Genomic DNA, 22,007 nt, shown 5'->3' with positions numbered 1-22,007 from the left:
GCTCCAGCCCTGCTCCTCACTGCACCTGGGCAGTTAGGTTGCCTGGACACTTTTGCCTGCTGCTTGGCCTCATCTGCCTGTCCAGGACGTACAGACTCACAGGCAGAAAAGGCATCTCAGGGAGGCCGGAACAGCTGCCTTCCACCCATATAAGAACAGTGCCCAGGAGCCCTGCAGCGGAGCAATGGGCCAGGGAAATTGGGTCCCAGCTTGAAATGGCCCAAACACATCAATGAGACAATGAGAGTCTTGGGGGCAAGTCATCTAATCACCTCACCCAGATTAGACATCAGACAGGGCCTGTGGACGACTGTTCAGCGCACAGGAAGGACACGCTGGGAGCGGGCAGTCGCTTCAGGCGCTTTTTATTAGGTTCCACTGCAGGGCTGGGGTCAGGGTAATGCTAGTCCAAACCCAGGTGATGCACACCTGTGAGCCCAAAGCAGAGCACCTATGTCCCAGGAACAGCTGGGGGTGGGCTGGGTAGGCAGGACTGACCAGGGCCAAGAGGGGACCGAGGCACCCACTGGGTTCGCCTGGGAAGGTGTGTGCTCAGGCACCCCTCTGGAATGTGGTGCCTGGTGACATGAGGGGATGTCCACAGGAATGCAAGATGGGCAGGGGTCACTCCTGAGCAGGAGGTGGTGCCTGGGCCTCCCAGGCCTGTGCTCTCAGCAGGGCTCACCCCAAGCCAGCAGCATGAGCTTGACTCTCTTTGGACGATAAAATAAAGTGCATTATTGAACAGAGTAACTCAAAACCATAAGCAGCGAAATCACAATACTTTCTTTAGCTAAAAGACAAAAAGAAAACATGGATTGCATGGATGCCAGAACTGCAGAGTGAGAAAAACTATTGGTTGAGAAAAGGAAATTAGCTTGGTGGATCAAGACGAGAGCAAGTGGAGAGGAACACAGGTGTTGGGGCAGTGAGTCTCCACAAGTCTGTGCTGTCCAGTACCTGCCCAGGCTGGGCAACAGCACTGGTGTGAATGTCCCTGGAGACAGGTAAGCAGCCAGCCAGGCCATTTGGCTCACAGCTGACCTCAGGGACCAGGTAAGACAGGGAAGGCAAAGCCCCAGCCAAGACAGCTCCTAGCAGGCAGACCACATGACCCTCCACACCTCCATAATGTGTGGCAGATGGGGGGAGATTGCTTGCTTCAGAGCCCTGCTGTAGCCAGGCCAACCTAATGGGCTTGTGGCTCCAGGATCAGAAGAAACCTGGGCCTTCCAGCGGGGATGCCATGCCAGGTACACCTGAGGGTTCTGGCCACAGCCCTGCCATGAGAGAGCCCAGCAGGCAAGCATTCTGTCTACATGGCCAAGGATGGGGAGGGCTGTGTAGGTGCGTCCCTCTAGGCGACAGACACACAAGCCTCCAGGAAGTCTGGCTGGGCCGGCCTTTCCCTGGGTGCAGCACAGCTGATTTGGCTCTTGTTAAGGCAAAGAGGCATCAAGACGCCCTCGGCTCGCCTGGGGTAGGCCTGTGCCCCAGTCCTATTGTGGAGGACACTTAGAGACCACTAGGACTCTTATGGATTGCCTGGTCCTCACTGTGTGCATGCTATCAACTTTCCAGGCTCCACAGAGGTCCTGTTTCAATGGCCAAAGCACTATTCCAGACCAAGGCCTGGCAAGGCTATGGGTAGAGGAATGGTGCTGTGGGTAGAGGAATGGTGCTGTGGGAGGAAATCGGGGCCCTGGTGTTCACCCATCCAGGCTATCTAGAGGGACTGCCCACCAGGCAAGGGCCACCACTCTGCTCCTGCTCAGCTGCCCATATCGCCAGCTGCCACAGCTGTGTGACTTGGTAGAAAAGTCTCAGGCACTGAGGTTTGCTTCATAGGAGGACTGACAGTGGGACCCATCCACTACCACCTGAACTCCCAGGAGGGGCTGCGCTTAAGGAGGGGAAGAAGTGGAAACTAGTCTCTCTCTTATCCCTGTTGTGCAGTTTTATCTTAAAAACAATAAATAAAAGTCTTCTGGGAAGGAACTGCTGAAAACTGTTATTGCAACCAGCACAAACTCTAAACTTCCGCCTGGTACAAGATGAGAAAGCGCACTAGCCTGCAGGCTGAGCAGGAGGCTGTGGCCGGCACAGGCAGGACCTCTGCTCCAGAGCAACAGAACAGAGGTAGCCAGGCACTCCCAACCAAAAAAAAAAAAAAAAAAAAAAAAAAGCAGGGGACAGAACAGAAAGCATCAAAGAGGAAGGAAAAGAAAGCTGGGTGGCAGCAGCAACCCTCCCTGCACCACCGATTTCAAGTGATTATTTGGAGGTGCCCAATCCTTCCACGGCGGGGGGGCTGTTGACTGGGTGAGGCGTGCGTGGTGTTCTCAGGCAGGGACACTGTTTCCAGTCGGCTTTTACTCAGCCCCAGCACATTAGCTGAGCTCCCTCTCTGGGATTGGTGCCAAGAAGCTTCCCTGGGTGCCAGGGTGGCGGGCCCCACCCCTCAGGGCTGCCAGCTCTGAGCCTTGCAGGGCACACCTTGAGCTCCTGGCTTTGGAGGGCTGGGCTGGCCCAGTCCCACCCAGCAGAGGGCCGGAGCCCTAGGTCCTGGGGAGGCTGCACATCTCGCAGTGGCCAGTTCCTGGCTGGTTCATGAAGGTGCAGTGCTGACAGGCCCACATGGCAGAGGTGGCGGCATGTGCAGAACCTCCGACGGCACCATACTCATGGAGGCCCGGGAGCTGCACACCAACGGTGCCTGTAGGTGGGAAGAGAAGCAAGCACTCAGCACTTCCGCAGAATGGGTACTCTGCCTGGCTTGAGCTCTATACTGTGGGCAGGGTAGTTTGAACATGCCTACTCCTTGCACCAAGGCTGCCATCCCGCAACTGTGGTGCACACAGCCAGCAAACACCTGCCCTTCTCTGCACCTGTGGGTATGGTTTCTTTCTGTTGCTGAAAAGCACTCCTCTGTGAGGACAATCATGCCCACTATAGACATCTGGGTGGTGTCCGATTCTGAGTTGTTAGGACAAAGCTACCATGAGCATCCTGCTCTCCTATGGACCTGTTTTCACCTTTCCTGGCAAAAGCCTAGCCGAGGAAAGACTGGTCAAGGGTGAGTGCATGTTGGGCTTCCCAGGACTTGCACCTGGATCTACTTCTTTTTTGGGGGGAAGGGTACGGGGGAGTGAACCCAGAGACACTGAACACATCTCCCCAGTCCTTTTTATTTATTTTTTAATAACTTTTAAAAATATATTTTTAGTTGTATGTAGACACAATATTTTTACGTGGTGTTGAGGATCAAATCAGGGCCTCACGTCTGCTAGGCAAGCGTTCTACCACTGAGCCACAACCCCAGCCCTTCATTTTATTTTTTAAGACAGAGTCTCACTAAGTTGCTGAGACTGTCCCAGAACTTGAAATCCTCCTATTGACCTCCCAAGTTGCTGGGATCACATTGTGTGCCCCTGAGGCCGCCTGGTATCTCATGTTTTGTGAAGCTCTTGTGAATGTACACTATCATTCCATTACCAGTCCTAGACACAGGATTGGACAATCACATACTCAACTTTTTAGGAGAGTGAGTACTGAACACAAGGAGCTCTAGGGCACAAGCTGCTCCAGGTAATGAATCCAGACCCTGTCACCTGCTGCTGTGGGAGTTGGGTTTCTTTTTATACCATTGAAGTATAAGGGGTAGTGCCAGTGTCCCATAAGGATGGCAAGGACGTGTTAGATGTTCAGACAGATCTTTTCCAAATGGAGGCTCCTGGGACACCCACAGCTGGGTGCATCTGCTATACACACCTGGGGTCTGACCTGGACAACATTATGTTATTACATCAATGAACACAGCCATGTGTCTGTCCCTTTACTTATACCACAACCCCCAGTGTGCACCCAGGGCCACGAGCCCAGGGCATAAGGGTAGAGTGTAGGACACTTACTGCAAAGTTGCTCAATAGTGGCCCACTGCTCGGACTTCTTCCACGTCTGTGCCAGCTCCTCATTCCTGGTCCTCACCGCCTCCAGCAGAAGGCTGATGCTGTCCTGCAAAAAGCCAAAGGAAGGTCCACCTTGCTCTGCAATGGGGTCACACTCTCACTAACAGGTTTCTCTAACACAAACAACAACATTTCAGAGGGAATTTTTAAAAATCACATAGACGATCACTATGAAACATAGACTGCTGCTCAGGTCTATAAATCCATGTGCTAAAGTAAGCTAGAACTCACATCTTCCCAAAGCGCCCCTTGGGGCTCCTGTGGTCCCTCGGCCATGGGCTGACAGCCCAGAAGACAGAAACTCCTGTCCCTGGTCCTAAACTGGGACCAGTCCTCCTCTCTTCTCCATCTTTCTGGAAACTGCGTGCTATATCCTAGGTTTCCAGGATCAGCGCACAGAGAGTTAAAGTAGCTGCTGTGGTGAGAGGTTGGTAAAGCCTTTAAGGGCTCTCAGTACCTCCAGAGTCAACTTCAAAACAGTTTACAAGCAGGGTGGCCCAATACAGAGGGAGCCTCACCTGTCACCCCTGATCTCGGATGGAAGGGCTAACCCTGAGAGAAGAGGTACAGTGGGATTCTGAGAGGGGAAGGGACAGTGGGAAGACACACAAGATAAATGGGGCAGCATGCAACAACAGCTAAGGCTGACCGCCAAAGACAAGCCCTGGGAGGGAGAGCGCTGCTGTCACGGTGGGGAAGGTGCCGAGTCAGTGCTACTGAGCTCAGAAAGATTCCTCCCTCCTTCCTTGTGTTCCTGGGGGTCTCAGGCAGAGAAGAAAAGGTCACAGGAGGCCAAAATGTGTGGCACATACTGAGGCCTCTGGCAGGACTTGCTGCCCACCCCTCTAGGCCAAGGCAACAAGCCGGCGTTGACTCAGGAGGCAGGGAGGGATCCTTAACGAGCAGGCTGAGATTCTAAAGCTATGGGACTGAGGGCTGCCTCAACCATGGTACCCCCCAGGACTGTAGGCCAGAGGACAGAACATATTCACCTTGCGCTCCAAGTGGTCACAGCCAACAAAATTCCCAGGGGGAGATGACCCTGCACATCAAGCTTTGTCCCAAATCCCCCACTCTCTGGCTTGAGGAAGGAAAGTGGGACGAGGGACGTCTCTTGAGTAAGCCCTACCTGTAGAGGCATGACTTCATTGGTGACCAGAAACAGCAGCAGGTGGAAATCCGAGATGGTGTCCAAGAACACAGATGAAGTATTCTGGGACAAATAGGTGGCCAGACTGTGGAAGTCCTAGACCAAGAGTGATGGAGAGAAGGGAAGATGCAGGGATCTCATGACAGTCCTCTCAGCCAGAGCTGGGAGGAACCAGCCCCACCCCCCACTCCCGCACACGCACATGCTGAGACATCCCACCTCTCTTCCAGAACTACTGAGAGGGCACAAAGGGACACCGACAGCTGCAGGTGAGCACCTGACCCTCCTGCCCAGGGGAAGCTCTTGGCACACCTGACTGTCCGTAGTGTGAGGAGGTATGTAGACTGTCCAAGAAAGGACACACAGATGGACAGATGGAATCCATCCCTCTACCTCAGGGTGAAAGAGGGCTGAGGGAAGGCCCACTGGGGTAGGCAGGAGACCATATGGCCCTTTCTGTCTGGCGGCACCCCTAAGCTGGACTACCAGAGTAAGGAAGAGAAATGAGGAGGGCAGCAGGACAGAGAATGGGATCCTGAGAAGACAGCCCGGAAACCAGCTCTGCGCCCTGACATGCATCCCATGTCCGTTCCTGGGGCAGATGGACAATAAGCAACCACAGTATCAGAAGCAGCTTTGCCAAAGAAGCCACATTAAAAGAAAACCTTGGTACAGATACTCCCCTGTGCAAGAACAACTGTGAGTACTCAGACTGTGCAGGTGGCGGGAGCAGAGGGCCAGCATGACACAAGCAACGTGCCAGGCCCCAGTGCGACCCACCCAGCCCTGACGGAGCCTGAGGAATGTGTCGGGGCTGGGGGCAGACAGATCAGCAGGGAAGCAGACCACTTCCACTGTTTGGCTCTGTAACCCACAAACCAGAGGAAGCCGTTAGCAGAAAACACAAAGTGACAAGACTGAGAAGGTGTTCCTGGCAAGTCTGTAGACCCAGGATTCAAGGCTAACTAGCACCTTGCTAGAGCGAGCACCCTGACCTCTGTGCCCTCCACAGGATCTGATACAGGACACAGGAAGAAGCTGCAAGCACAGCACACTCCAGGAAAGCAAGACTGTCGCTGGACAAACAGGTCACTAAATGCAGCTTCTGAGACAATGAGCTTACCTGTGTCTCACCCAGCACATCCCGGTTTTCAATAGGAAATGGATTTTGTGAAATAGAAAAAGTGTAAACTGGATCCTTGGGGAAGGTTGTTGTGATCTAATGAACAAAAACACAAACTGTGATGAACTATGCTAAAGATGGTGCGAACCTCCAACCAGTCCCAGCCCTCAGCATGTCCCACACACTGCTCCCCAGAGTCCTGCAAGCTTCGTACTGAGGGAAAGTTCACTGTTGGCGTCAGTGTTTCTTGGGAAATCTGAAAACTGGCACTGGGGAATCAAGAGAAGCACATGTTCTTAAAGTGCACACATCTGGGCAGTGCCTGTCTCTGCGGCACAGACACCTAACTGCTGCACCAAGACTGGTCAGACTCCTGCTTCTACGTGTGCTCTGCCCTGGTCCAGTGTAACAGGACTCAGCAGAGAGAGAGCAGAAGGCTGTCTCAGGAGTTGCAAACTTTACTTACCGGACCTGGAGGCTTGTGTTGGGTCAACCAGTGCTGGGCCTGAGAAAATGACCTCCTGATAACAGCCCACTGGGAAGCCAGCCTAAAGAGGCCATGGGCTTTCCAGGCAGGTGAGAATCACAGCCCCCCTCTCCCTTGGAGATGAGCTGGCTGGAGTGGAGAGCTTCCACTAAAGGTAAGCCAAGTCTTCCATTTGGTTCTGACATCCCTTAGGAATAGCAGAGGGCATCTGAATCAGTAGAAGCCAGGTACAGTGGTGACTGTGCAGAAGCTGAGGTGGACATAGGCATCACTCCCCCTAGCAAATGCCCTCCCTGGGAGAGCATCCAGTGTGAGTAATAACCCTCCTCTGGCTCATGCAGTTCCCTCTGCACGTGACTCTAGCAGCACTGGGCCAACACCTTCCAGATCCAGGGTAGCTATTCTGGCTCCTGTAGGACTACTTCTACAGAATAAAAACATTGCTCTCTTCTGTTTTCTGGCATCAGCAAAGGCAGGGAGCTGTTTCTGGTTTGGCTGTACCAGCATCCGCACTCTGGAAGGCAGGGTGAGCCACTGGTAGTGCCCTAACCCAAGCGGGCCGATCCTTGCAGACAAGCTTGTGCAGCAGGGGCCCAAGGCGCAGTGCTGGGCCACAGTGACACGTGCTCCTCAGGGAGGCAGAGAAGAGGTGAGGAGCACTCAGCCCTAGCTGCAGTCAGCTCTAAGAGTGGGCAGTGTCAACGCCGGGAGACAATAGCCTGGACCACTCAGGTCCCTCCTTTTGGGAAGGCAGCAACAAGAGTGGAAAGGGACTGAAGAGCACCCGCCACTGACTAAACTAGTACATCAAGAGAGGCTAGGTGCCGGGGCTGGGGATGTGGCTCAAGCGGTAGCGCGCTCGCCTGGCATGCATGCGGCCCGGGTTCGATCCTCAGCACCACATACAAACAAAGATGTTGTGTCCGCCAAAAACTAAAAAAAAAATAAATATTAAAAAAAAAAAAAAAAGAAGAAGAAGAAGCGTCTTGGCCAAGGGGAACAGACACATTACACTACAGAGATGGGATCATGATCCCAAATATTCTTTAAAAAAAAAAAAAAAAAAGGCTAGGTGCAAGCCTTGAGAGTGGCCCTTGCACAGTGACAGGACCAAAGCCTACTCAGCCCTGTGTGACCATCCCACATCCCACCCTGTCCTGTGCTAAAGCCCTCTCCCTTCCCAGACCGTTGTGGGATCATCAATTGGACAATGTCTGATACCTGCACAGAGGCCCAGAAAGTGCTGGCTCTCACTTTCCCTGCCTGCAACAGCTACCCCTTCCTTGGGTTAAAGAACAGCATCCAGGGCCTACGGACCTGCCCAGGAGCCACATGTACTTTTATGGGCACCAGTTCTCAAGGGATTCCAAGTCTCACTTCCCCAGGGACAGAGGACTTAGAGGTCACAGGGCAGCATGCTCCACAGCAACTAAGCAGTGCTAGAAAAGAACACACTGGCAAGTCTTTAACTTCCTATGTGAAAGGAAAGCAGGGTGGAGAGGTGTGGCAAGGGAGAAAGCCTTAAGAAGAAGCACTAAATCATGCCGACTCCTCCTAAAGGTATGTGCCATCAATCTGTTTTCATCTTAATTATACCCCAGGTAGTCTAAAACAGATGCCTTTATGGCCTGAGTAATAAATATGTTCTCGAGAGCTGTCAATGGAATGGAGCATCGATGGGTTTGGCTCAGGGGACCCTCTGCTTCAAATGCAATGATGTTTTACTGCCTGACTCACATGCCCATCCCAAATCCAATGCAGCCCACACAGATCCTGGTACAGGAGCAGCATAGCCCCCCACACCATCCCCCCAGACAGAGCTCTGGCAGGCAGCCAGGTGCTCAAACATGGGCTTTGTTCTGTGGCACTTGCTGCCCTGTGGCTGATGGCATGGCCATCTCTGTGACCACGTGATGCTTCCAGAGAGGAGGAGGGGCTCTGGGAAGATGTAGTAGAGTCAGCCTCCCTTGGCTTCTGCAGTTCCTCCCAGGAAACCATTATGACCCTCTCTGCTCAAGAACATTCAGTCACAGGTGTTCTTAAAACCAGTTTGGAGGGGCTGGGGTCATGGCTCAGTGGCAGAGCGCTTGCACTGGGTTCAATTCTCAGCACGACATGTAAACAAATAAATAAATAAAGGTCCATCAATAACTAATAAAAATTAAGACAAAAACAAAAAAGGCTTGGAAAGATCAGCCCCCAGGGGACTGCGCCTGTGGCAGTGTGCTCCCACCAGGGCAGCACCTGCACATGCTGCAGAGCAGGCGACCACCAGCCATGCAGCATCTGTGGCGATACTGCTCAGAGACCTCTAGGACTAGGCCTTTTAGTGGGCCCTGGGCCTGGGGTAGGAGGTCGGGGGTGGGAGGTCCTTTGAACTATGGTACCCAGAAAGTTAACTAAGTTGTTTTCAAGGACATAAAAACATGAAACAACAACAAGAAAAAAAGTCCTTAAAATTGTGAATGTCCAAGGAATCCTGGAGGCTCAAGGATAGAACAGACATCCCCAGCACTACAGGGCAGAGCGAGTGGCTGGGCCCTCCCCTTCCCCAGAGTCCTGATCTCCTGGGCGCCAGCAGGGTTACTGTGCAGGACCAGTGGGGAGGACTTACGTCTATGATCAGATACTCCACAGGCAGGGGGCGGGCCAGCTGGGTGATCTCGTTGCCAAACTTGTCAATGTCCTGCAACAGTCAAAGGTGCATGGCTACTGAGTGAAGGTGACAGCGACAGTGCTCCTTCAAAAACATCGCTCACCTTTTAAACCACCTGACTCTTGCTGAAGTGCATGAAAAGCAGATGGCAAACAGTCATGCCATGGCTGCCACTGCTCCTGGCACTGAGATAGAGTGCTCTTATGCCAGGACCTGAGGTCAACTACGCTTCTGGCCATAGGCACCTCCACAGGAGAGCACATGGCCCACTCCCTCTGCAGGGCTCAGCCCAGCACCAGGCCTAGCTGGTGGCAACAGGCTGACCTGTGCATTCCACCCTCTAAACCACACAGTTACACAATCTGAAGGCCAATTCAAAATTTTCACTCATGACTCTGAAAACCAGAATCTGTGGAAACTGAGTACCCACACATTAATAAAACACAGGCACATACACAGAATATGCAGATATGGAAGACCCCCGCCACCTACCTGTCAAAGTAGGTGTTTTGCTTTTGTCAGATGAGCGGGACATAAAGTTTAATTATGGGGAAAAATGGCCAGCATATGTTCATTAATCATAAGATGACAACTAGATATGATTTATGTCAGACATGCTGAGCTCCAACAGAGCTCTCCAAGAACATTCCCCATGCTTTCTATTATAGATTTTGTAAGAGGATCATATTTTCATTCTAAATCATCACTTAATGTTATGCAAATCACTCATTGAGCCATATATAAATTATACATCCATAATTTTCAATCGCGGGTTTTACATAAAAGTCTACATCTATGGAGGCTCTCAGACATGAACTGGTTGCCAAGGTGCATCCTCAAGTGGTGATATGTCCCCAAGGTATGCTGTGAAGGCACTACTAGCACATCTGCACGTTCTGGGGACATGGAGAACTGTGCTGTCTTTAGACAATCATCACAAGCTGTTCTTCAGTCAAACCAAGCCCATCTCCTAACAGGATGTCACTGCCCAAATGACCCCATTCCTTGTTTGCCGCTGAAGGACTTGCCCTTCCCCTCCAGAGCAAGGGGCCAAACACTTCTAACCAGTCCGCTACTGAGGAAGCATTAGCCCAACTCCATTCCGCACTTTGAGTAGGCTGTTCCCTACCCTGACAAATGCCACCTTCCTGCAAACACGGGCTGTGTTCTTTGAGTCCCCTGAAGCTGAAGCAACTGTGCACCCACCAACCTGGGGAAGGACCCCTTGCCCCTCCCCACATGGCAGCTGTGCAGTTGAGGCAGCCTACCGCTATAACAGGCCCCAAAAGTGTGGGCCTGAGGAGCGGGATCCTATGCCCACGCAGAAGCAGGAATCAAGTCCAATCAAACTAAATTTCGATTTCCAAAAATACATGCTTGCCCCTACAAGAAATAATCTGAACAACTCACACATAATTAGTCCATTTGGAATTCATCTTCAAATCTAATTAAACGATAATATGCAGAAACATTTTTGCAGCACCTGTTCACTTGAATCTCCCCTCTAGGGAATGCTCTTGTTAAATGCCCTCTCTTTTTTGTGTGTCATGCTAATTCTCATTCAAATTTAACTACCCAACTGTACCTTTTTTCCTCTAAGAAAATAAAGGTACTGTACCTATCTCCCTTTCTTCCCTGGGGAAAAACAGGTAACTTCTATCTTCCCCAAGTCTTCACTCAAATGTTTCTTCCAGACAATCACTAGCCCTACACACCACTCTTGATGGCAATTACTTTTTATGGTGTTAGCAAATGTCAGGAAACATATGAGGAGGAAGCCATCTTGATTCTGAGTCTAGCAGCTGCCAAAGTGTCAGTAGTTCCGATTCCACCTGGAGCAAGACATGAGGCAAGTCAGAAATCGTGGCTCCTTGCTGCTTCACCACCAGCCTCACACCATGTCTGGAAGCAGGGCTGCGTGAGCCCAAGGCACCTGGGCTTTGTGGGCCTCCCCTTAGAGAATATGGCAAAGCCCCCAGTGTGAGGCTTCTCTGCTAAAAACAAGGCAGAAGGGGACAAGTGGAATCAGCCCTTGACCTGGAAGTTCTCAGCACAGGTGTCAGAGTCAGAGCTCAGTGTAGTCCATGAGCGTCCACAGGACACCTGTCAGAGTCACACGGAAGCAACAGCTGGAGTTTCTCAGGCACTCACCATGCCTGCTCCAGCCTGGATGCCATGTGCACAGGCCCACCTGGCCCTCACAACTGCAGGCATCACAGGCACGGCCACTATGCCTAGCAAATCCTGAGGATCAAGGGGCTAGTCATACCCAAGACCTGGCAGCCAGCAGAGCAAGAGGAAAGCTACAGAGCAAGTTCATTCACACTGATAGCCAGGCTTCTCAGCCACACCCCTCTCCATTCCTCACCCAACTCTGGTGCTTTAAGGGCAGGCACACTCAGACCTGACTGCTGCCCATGTGGATCTGAAGCCTCAGGCTCTAGCACTAACAGCACTCATGCCACTTCCAATGGCATGGAGGGGGAAAGAAAGAAGAGATATCGGGGACCACAAAAGCCTCCTCCTAGACCACAACTACACCACTGTCAAAACCTAGGGAGACTTGGGTGCTATGGTCCAGGATTAGGTGCACAAATATCTGGAGAAATGGAAAACTAGACTCCCCCCTTGCAAGAAACAACATAAGTGGTCTTGAAATAAAATTAAACCATAGCAGCACTAAAAGAATACATGAATAAAGACAGAACTTTAAGGTGACAAATTACTTTGAATGTATGACAACACAGGCAGAGGTGTTTTGTTGTGTTTTTTTAATATTTATTTAGTTGTACATAACACACAGAGCTATAGCCCCAGCTCCTGTTTTTTTTTTTTTTTTTTTTTTTTTTTTTTAATTAACTTATGGTGCTGAGGATTGGACCCAGGGGTGCTCTACCACCAAGCCACATTCCCAGCTATTATTATTTATTTATTTCTAAATTTTGAGACACAGTCTCACTAAGTTGCCTAGATCGGCCATGAATTTGTGATCCTCCTGTCTCAGTCTCTCAAGCAACTGGGATTACTACCCAGTTCCAAGGCCAAAATGATAATGAAAAGATTAAGGTATTTTTGAAGTCAAACAATATTTCAGCTCCTCTAAATATAAAATATGAAGAACATAAAAATCTGGCATGTGTTTGTGACATATGACAAACAGTCAATACACAGAGACCTCACAAATTAATGCAAAAAATGATGAATCATCTTATAAGTACCTAGCATAGGAAGAGGAGGCTCACAATGAAGACAGCTGGCAAACACTGGACTCCCTGAGAGTAAGCCAGCAGAGACTACAAGCTAACGTGCAAGGCCTTGCCTGACAGGCAGCCCGGCCAGAACAGGTAAAGCGCTATCTTCCTGAAGGAAATCTCAAGAGAATGTACAGAACCGTTTTAATAAATGGTGGCATCTGACAAAGTAACATCAGCTCCAGGAATTTGTCCCAAGAAGTTAGGAGCACATACAAATAACAAGTTTAGGACAGTTCATCAGACACTGTTCCCAGCAGATGCTACATCAACCTGCATCCTGCTGAGAAGAAGCTGCCAGCCTGAGGATACCCCCTTTCATAGAAAGAACAATGTCCTCCCACAACACATGAAACTTCAGCACAGTGTGGTCCTTGCCCAAGCTGCTGGTCAACACAGCTTTCAGGGCTCCTGACCTTAGCACTGTCCCCTCCTACCGGGAAATCACCTTTGGCCCCTCTGTGGCTGGCCCTTGCTGGGCAGCATTCTCAGGGGTGCCTGACATGCTGTCTCCTTCACATTAAAGATTCCAGCCTTTGATCTGGACATTTTATGAAGACAGCCATGAGATTGGCATCACTGACCCACACCTCTTGCCTAAGCTTCCAGGTCTCAGTGACAATTGCCCATGGACTACCACCCTGTCACTGATGCTGTCACTTGGACTCACCTTCCTCCCACAGACCCAGTGCTCTGTGGGCACTACAATCCACCTGTTCACTCAGAGACACTCACCAGAATGCTCCTGCACCCCTGCCGACCTCTGCATCCCTGAAGGTCACAGGAACAAGGGAGCAGGAGCCTTTCCATCATGACCCAACTCCACCTTGCATCCAGAAGACGTCAGCACCTGTCCAGTGCATCTTGTAACTTGATGTGGGTTCCACCCATCCCACCTCTCTAACCTCCTACCCCTCCCTATTCACACCATTGATGCCTGAACGGTCACCACCTCCTTCAGACCACTCCTCACATTACATCCAGAAGGAATGCTCCAGAACTCACCCCCCACCCTCTTTCCCCAGCTTCCTTGCCTGCCGTGCCCACTACCACCTGCACTCTGACTTGACTGGCACACATTCTGTCCCCTAGAAGCCTGGCCCATGTGGAACCTAGGCCACAAACACAGGGGTAGGCAGCAAGTGATGGCCACCTGAGGGCAGGAGAGGAGTGCTCCAGGCCGTCTTCTGGGGCTCTAACCCTTACTTTTCATAACAAGCTGATGTAAACAGAAGTGTTCATCATGTTCACCTTCAAGACTGGCACTGTCTGATGCACTTAAGTCTGAATCCAAGACCACATGTCTTCTGCTGCCAGCTCCTCCCTCCACCTTGATGCTCCATGGGCAGGTTCTTGGTCTGAGCCTCTATCTGAGGCTCACTCTCACCACCCGTGAGCCAGCAGAACCTCCAAGCATCCTGCACCATACCCTCTTCCACCAACTCCCAGCCCACACCTGCTTCCTCTCCCACCCCCACCTGTCCACACATGCTCCAGAGCTTGTGAGTAGTGCCATTCTGCACACTCCTTCCTCTCTATATCTACTCGCCCCTCTCTCTGGGACCAAGAGCATCAGTATGGACACAAAAAAACCCAAGCAGGAAAGCTGGATCCAATTCGCCACTGATGCTATGTGCTATTCCACCTTGCTTAATTTTACTTTGTGCCAACAGAGCAAGCCCCAACCTGCCTCTGACCCAGCTCAGAGCTGCTCCTGGAGGCAACAGCCCTATGTTGCTGAATGCAACCACAACAGTACAGCCCTTTTCCCAACTCCTCCATCCTCCTGGCTAATAGCCCCCACTCTCCCTTCCCATACAGCTAGCTCCCCTCCCCTTCTCTGCAGCCCACCCCACCTTCACTTTCTCTGACAACCACAATTGCACCACTGGCCTTGAGCACCAACTCAGCAGCCTGCTCCAAGTGCACAGCTTTGGTGGCCCCCTCTCCTGAGTAATATACTCAGCAGCTGCACACCACTAAAGCCACCTGAGGGCAGGTTGTCCCAAACACCCAAAAGCCCTTGTCCCAAAAGCCCTCCTGTCTCTGTTCCGGCTCAACCTGCACATTAAGCCTCAGGAGATCCTACCCAGCCTCTAGATCTATCCAGACTCGAATCACTGCCCCAGCTGCACTACTGGAAGCCTGGCCTGCCTCCAGTCACTACTGCTGCTACGCCTTGTCTCCTGGAAGGACCTTTTGTAGTCCAGGCCTGGGTGCTGTGTCCTGCCCATCCCACTCACAGTGGCTCGTGATGTTACACGCACCCCTTCCCCCGCATTTGTACCAGCAACATCAGCTCCTCACTCATACTCTGCACGCTAGTAACGGGCTGCCACCTGTCTGGAATGATAGTTCTGACCCACAAGGCTGATTCAACTGACACTTCTTCCACCCTACTAAACTCCACCCTGATCACACTCCTGACCTGTCAGCCTGCCCACTTTGGTTGAAGGCTGCTGCTCTCTGCTATAGCAGTCTTCCCAGTGCCAGGAGTCCTGTCTATTCTCACTGGCTCTGAGGCTCCCCAAACAGTGCACAGTACTTCCTGGGTATTCCCTATTCACAGACCCAGGTGGTCTTCTGCAGTAATGCATGTCTGTGCTACGGAGTGCTGTTGGTGACACAGGCCTGAGGGAGAGGCCAACCTTCACCATGGTCCATGGAGCTGAACAGCAGCAGACTTACACCCCAGCTCCAGGGAACTCTCTAGGATGAGGGAAGAAAAGGAATCCAGTTCAGCTGCTCACAGTCAGCACTGACAGCCCCAGGGACAACGTCTGCACCCAAGCAGGGGCTGTGCCTCTGAAGTCTCTCAGCTCACTGGGGGCCACAGTGATGAGTGGCAACCTGGGGAAGACGCTGTGTGGATCTGCAAAGGTGCAGGGAGATCCTTGGGCTAGATACCACCCAGCTCTTGGGTCTGCCAGCTTGTTTTCACCAAAGCCAGATTATTGCTTAAAGGAAAAAAAAATGGATCTTTTTAAAAGAAGTCAACAAAATCACCGTGTCACAACAGAACTGAAAGCCAGTCCCCTTTCAAGGGTGAATCATTGTCACTTGTTCTTGGATGGTTCCTGCAAGTTCACCAACAAGTGACCCCTGCCCTAGTGGCCTAGGGGCCTAGGGCACCTCTGCTCCAGACCTGGCAGGGGCAGGAAGGCCATGGGAGATGGCCTCTTCTTGTCTCCACCATGCTCAGGGAAAGCCTCCCATGGAAATGATCGCAGGAAGGCAGAGTGTCCTCCCAGTGAAGCCAGCAGGACATGAGGCACTGCCCAAGCCACTAGTACAAATACAGGTGGAGGGTACACTCTTACATCTCAAGGAGTCGGAACAAAGCTCCAGAGCCTGAGCCATCTCTTGTGTAGCATCTCCAGCACGCACACACACATACCACACAGTGCCTGGAAAGAACACTCCTGGAGCAGAGGCGCAGGAGGACCGCCAGACCTGCCACATCCTAGGTAGCTCCAGCTCTAAGACCACTGGAGACATGCAGGTGCCAACAGAGCAAGCCCCAAGGTGTGGTCTCCAGCCAACAGTTTTGGTGGGGGCAATTCTCCAGCGCCATGCCACCAGAGCTCCAGCACTGCCCTCAGGCTACTACCTTCCACCAGGGATGGGCTGCTAACACGGCAAGGGGTGGCAGGATGGGTGTGCCTATAAAGTACCTCAAGACACTGGTTCTGGAAGCAGAGCAGCTGAGCATTCAAAAGGAAAAGATGAACCTTTATGCATTACACCTGCAATTTTAGGATTAGGACATCATGCAAAATAAGAGGCACTGAATCAAGCTTTCCCTTAGTGAGCAGCTGCATGAAGCAGCAGGTTGTGTGGTCTAGGGATCTAACAGCTCATCTTTACAGAAAAAGGCAGGAAACAGTCAAATACTTCATACCTGGTTGTATGTCTGGTCTAAAACTGGGGTGGATTTTGTTTGCACTTGGCAAACAAACAGGAAAGAAGTCTAAGCCACACCAAGAAAACCACCCCCATACCAGCCTGGGGCCTGCATGAGGCCCTGCAGCCAAAGTCCTCAAGGTGGGTATGTGAAGCAATAACCCCCCTCCTGATCTAAGCAATTCTTGAGGCCAGGTGTCCTGCCTAAAAGGACCATCTGCTGCAACCATCCAGCTCATGTGTCACCAGAGCAGCTGCTACTACAGGCATATAACACACCTATGTGTGTACTTAGAGCTGGGATCTAAGAGGTTTTGTTTTTTTTTTCCCCTAATTACAAAAAGAAATACTAAAAATAAACAAAAAAATTTAAGAAAACAAAGAAGCAGGGTACAGTGACACACATCTGTAATCCCAGTGGCTCAGGAGGCTGAGACAGGAGGATTGTGAGTTCAAAGCCAGCCTCAGCAATGGTGAGACACTAAGCAACTCAGTGAGACCCTGTCTTTAAATAAAATACCAAATAGGGCTGGGGATGTGGTTCACTGATCAAGTGCCCCTGAGTTCAATATCTGGTACAAAAAAAAAAAAAAAGAAAGAAAGAAAAAACTAGTATGACTTTTTTTTTTTTAGCTGTAGATGACTACACAGTATCCTTATTTATTTTTATGTGGTGCAGAGGATCGAACCCAGTGCCTCACACATGCGAGGCTACCACTGAGCTAAATCCCCAGTCCTAGTATGACTTTTTAAAAGGCAAGGCAGAACATCTATCAAAACTCAGAAACCTCTAGGCAGACACAGTGGCACATACCTGTAATCCCAACTACTCAGAAAGCTGAACCAGGAGGACTTCAAGTTCAAGGCCAGCCTCAATGACTTATTTGAGACTGCCTCAAGATAGAAAATGAAGGGCTGGGGCTAGGGCTCAATGGTAGAGTGTCTGCCTCACAGATGTGAGGCAATTGGTTCTATTCAGCACCACATAAAAAATAAATAAATAAAGATATTGTGGCCATCTACAACTAAAAAAAATACTTTAAAAAAATAGAAAAGGAAAAGGACTGTGGATATAGTTCAGGGTTGGGTGACGCTGGGTTCAATCCTCAGTATTGCAAAAAGAAAACAAAAATACAAAAATTAAAAAATCAAGAAGCCTAGTATCCAGGAATTCTGCTTTGAGGACATGTGCATCAGGGTGTGAGACTGGCCACTTAGTAACAATAACCAGAAATAATCCAAGTAGCCATCAATACTCCACTAATTAAATGCATTCTGAATTTACTAATAAATGTATTCATTTATCCTGCACAACTACAATTTTTTTTTCTTTTTCTTTTTAATTTAAGGACACAAAAAGAAATGAGAGACTGTGCTAAAAATATGTTCTACTTTTCTGCAGAGGAACAAGTGTCCATAATGAATGTGTGCAGCCAGTTTCCAATGACAAGAACTCCCAAGGGGAGGAAAGGCAGCATGGAACACAGGGAAGCCACAGCCTGAGTGTCAGAGCTGAGTGGCAGCAGCCCTCAGTCCTCAGGGAAAGCCATGTCTACATACAGCCTCGTGCACACCTATTTTCAAAGAGCATACATGGGGGGCTGCACCCCTAGACCTTCAAAGTCCTTCTTCAGCATCAGCTCTGTGTCCCACCTCTCCTCTTCCTGTTTCAGTGGCTGCAGAGGACAGAGGGCAGAGTTACACACAAATACCCCCACTTCCACCTGGTGTGACACCATGTAGAAAAGTGTGTGCACACATATATAAATCCCCACACATCTTCCAAAACAAGGAAAACTGGAGGCTGGTGTGTAGCTCAGCAGTAAACCATTTGCTTAGCATGCAAGAGGCCCTGGGTACCACCATCCCCGGCACTGCAAAAAAGAAAAAAAAAAAAAAAAAAAAAGGTTGGGGCTGGGGATGTGGCTCAAGCGGTAGCATGCTTGCCTGGCATGCGTGCGGCCCGGGTTCGATCCTCAGCACCACATACAAACAAAGATGTTGTGTCCGCCAATAACTAAAAAACAAATATTAAAATCCTCTCTCTCTTTAAAAAAAAAAAAAGGTAAAATGGGATTATATTCTACCAGTTCATTTTAACTCACACCAGGAGTTGCAGCCACATCTCAGGCCTACAGTGCCGCAAAGGACTCTGCCATGCATGCACTATGCACCAATGTCCCCTTGTTACTAAATGTTCAGTTGTATCCAGTTGGTGCAGGTCTCGCTTACAATACACATTTTAAAGCCAACTGCAAAGTCCACTGGAGGACTAAAAGACTTACTTAAAAATGTCTACTTTTATAATTCATAATTCTCATTGCTCAGACTGATGTTCCCTGATGAATGAGTGTTCCAAACCCTAAAGGACTATAAAAAATTTGGGATTCCCTTTTTGTCTGCTCTCACGAGTGGGCAGATAAGCACTCTATGAAAGCAGCAGGGTGACTAAGGGAATACCACATTTCAAGACAAAAAGAGAGCTCAATTCTTAAGTACAAGAAATACAGAATGATGGGCTGGGGATGTGGCTCAAGCGGTAGCACGCTCGCCTGGCATGCATGCAGCCCGAGTTCGATCCTCAGCACCACATACAAACAAAGATGTTGTGCCCGCCAATAACTAAAAAATAAATATTAAAATTCTCTCTCTCTCTCTGCCTCTGTCTACCTCTCTCTCTTAAAAAAAAAAAAAGAAAGAAATACACAATGAGGACTGGTGTAACTCTGGAGGACTGCATTTGCCTAGCTTCTCAGGAAGCTGAGGCAGGAAGATTGCAAGTTTGAGGTCAGTCTCAACAATTTAGTGAGACCCTGTTTCAAAATAAAAAATAGAAAGACTAGAGATGCAGCTCAGTGGTAAAGCACTGCTGGGTTCAATTCCCAATAGGGGGGGGGGGAAGCAACCATATGAAAAGGTAAAAAAAATAGCCCCAGGCTCAAGTGGTAGTGCGTTCGCCTAGCATGCGTGAGGAACTGGGTTCGATTCTCAGCACCACTTAAAAAATAAAATAAAGATATTGTGACCACCTAAAACTAAAAAAAAAAAAAAAAAAATAGCCCCAGAGCAAACTCAGTTAAAGGACAAAACCCTAAAAAGTAGTTCTTTGGGGCTGGGGATGTGGCTCAAGCGGTAGCGCGCTCACCTGGCATACACGGGGCGCTGGGTTCGATCCTCAACACCACATTAAAAAAAAAAAAAAAGCAGTCTTTAAGATAAAAAGCTGGCAGCAACTGCTGTTGACACTGTGTGGGGAATCACAGGGGCAGGTAAGCCAAAGAGAAGAGACAGGGGAAACAAGGCTGCAGCACATGAATGGCATGGCTGCACGCATAGAAACCCAGGGCTGCACCACCAAAGGCAAAGCTGCAAGCAAAGCTGCCTGCTTCCCACCACCTGGGAAGGATCCGGAACGACAAGGATCAAAGCCTCCTCAGAGAGACCCCTGCAGCCTCGGAGACACTGGAGAGCACCAGTGCAACATCTGAGAGAGTTGAGGCAGAGAAGGCCCTGGGAGGCCCAGCAAGGTTTGGAGGAGGACGTCCCCTCTGAAGCAACCTCTGGAAGGCTGGCTCTGGAACACTGGGGTGAGGAGAATCAAGCCCCTGGAGTAGCAGAGGGGGGAAGCAGGGAGCCGGGTATGCGGGAAAGCCAGAGTCACTGTGATAAGACAGCATGGCACTGGTGCTGGGTTAGGAAAACTGGGCAACAAACAGGGTCTGGAACCCCACCCGTGACTTGTGGAAATGACTGATGGCAGAGAGGCAGAGCATGCTCACAGAGGGATTTTTCTTCAACAGAAGGGACCTCAGACATGGCTAGGAACTAGAGAGAGGCACTGAAGGGGCTTTCCTTGTGAGCAGGGTTCAAGACAACAGCCCGCTCGGAGCCTGCGTGGAGACAGAGCAGATGAGAAACCACCACCAGGAGGGGCCGATGGCAATGAGACAGAAGCCCTCTCCCCACTCTTGGCGGCGGCCACCTCAGGAAATGCAGACATTGTGGCTGCTGCATAGGGCTATTGTGAAAAGGTCAAAGACACAGGGGTTTCAATCATGCCGCCATTCTCTGAGATGTCAGCAAAATCTTATTGTGCACAGGGCAGGATGCTCACCATTTTGGCTTCATGATGCAGGAGCCAAACCCAAACTTTCACTTTTTCATTTTTATTTTATTTTATTTTGGTACCAGGGATTGAACAGGGGTATTTAGCCATTGAACTACATTCTCAACTGTTTTTTTGTTTTTTTTTTCCAATTCTTTATTTTTGAGACAGGGTCTCACTAAGTTGCTTACGACCTCACTAAATTGCTGAGGCTTGCTTTGAACTTGCAATCCTCCTGCCTCCTGAGCCATTGGGATTACAAGTGTGCGCCTCTGTGCCCAGACAAACCTCAGGCTTCTAAAGGACAGACTGCACCTCCAACAGCCTCTTCAGGCCAAGGAGATAAAGCCTTAAGGTGGGCTGGCACCTTACAAGTCACCTGAGAACCTGTATGCCTCTAAGTGGAAACCTGGAGGGCCCCACTTCTGATGGCAGGGCAACTGGGCCTCAGCAAAACCAAGTTTCTGGAGAGCATCATGCTAAGTGAACTGAGCCAGATACAGAGTGAAGAATCCAAGACTTTCTCTCATAAGCAGAAGCTATTCCAAAATAAGGGGGAAAGGCAGGAGCATCCCATGAAAATAAAGAAGAGATACGTGGGGTACAGAAAGGGGATTGAGGAGGAGAAAGGAGGGATGGGAAAAGGAAGGAATGCAATCAACCAAACCATCCTGTGTGTGTATCTGAACACACCACAATGAATTTCACCCTTATGCATATCTGTACCGCACTGATTTAAAGAAAAACTGTAAACATAAAGAAGACAGACAAGTAGAGTGGAGGTAAGAGAACAGGGAGAGGGAGGAGGGAGGGAAGGGGAAACACTGGGGGACTGGATTAGAGTAGATTACATTCCATACTGGTATAATTATGGCAAAATGAACCCCAACATTTTTTAGAACTATAAAGCACCAATAAAAAAAAATTGGTGGCTTTAACCAAAAACCAAAAAACAGTCAAGTCAGACTGAGTCAGCCACCTGTCATGGGAATGGAGATGACAGCTACCACCTACTTCCCCACAGTGCAGAGCAGAGCCCCAGCTGCAGGAAGAGGCCCTGGAATCTCTGGCTCCTTCATACATAAGGACAATGAATACCCCCACAAAGAGGGCAGAATGGCCCACAGAGCACACAACCAGAGACTGAACACAGAGAGCCGCGGCAACCCCGAGAGCGGCAACTGCATAGGAGAAAGGGCAGTGGAGTGACAGGCAACAGCAATGGTAGATGAGGATGCCGGAACAGTCGTTCCAATGGCATCTGTGTGTTCAGGGGAAGTGGTAATAGGGAAACATCAAAAACAGCAAGGGAAGTCAGGCACTATGGCGCACACCTGCAATCCCAGCAGCTCAGGAGCCTGAGG

At 50.2% G+C, this 22,007-nt stretch overlaps 1 protein-coding gene across 1 annotated transcript in view; it reads right to left on the bottom strand.

The window, feature by feature from the left end:
• Positions 1-349: 349 nt before the first annotated feature.
• Positions 350-22,007, bottom strand: part of Nploc4 (NPL4 homolog, ubiquitin recognition factor) — a 48,942-nt gene continuing 27,284 nt past the window's right edge. The window contains exons 13-17 of the mRNA XM_077110480.1: positions 9,343-9,414; positions 6,242-6,337; positions 5,098-5,214; positions 3,912-4,014; positions 350-2,716 (exon numbers count right to left, since the gene is read on the bottom strand). Of these exons, the coding sequence (XP_076966595.1) occupies positions 2,559-2,716; positions 3,912-4,014; positions 5,098-5,214; positions 6,242-6,337; positions 9,343-9,414 (546 nt within the window). The 3' untranslated portion in view covers positions 350-2,558. The remainder of the gene's footprint in view (positions 2,717-3,911; positions 4,015-5,097; positions 5,215-6,241; positions 6,338-9,342; positions 9,415-22,007) is intronic.

This window comes from Callospermophilus lateralis, chromosome 11, assembly GCF_048772815.1.
Source record: "Callospermophilus lateralis isolate mCalLat2 chromosome 11, mCalLat2.hap1, whole genome shotgun sequence".
Taxonomy (NCBI): Eukaryota; Metazoa; Chordata; class Mammalia; order Rodentia; family Sciuridae; genus Callospermophilus; species Callospermophilus lateralis.
This window is presented reverse-complemented; position numbering and strand designations above follow the sequence as displayed.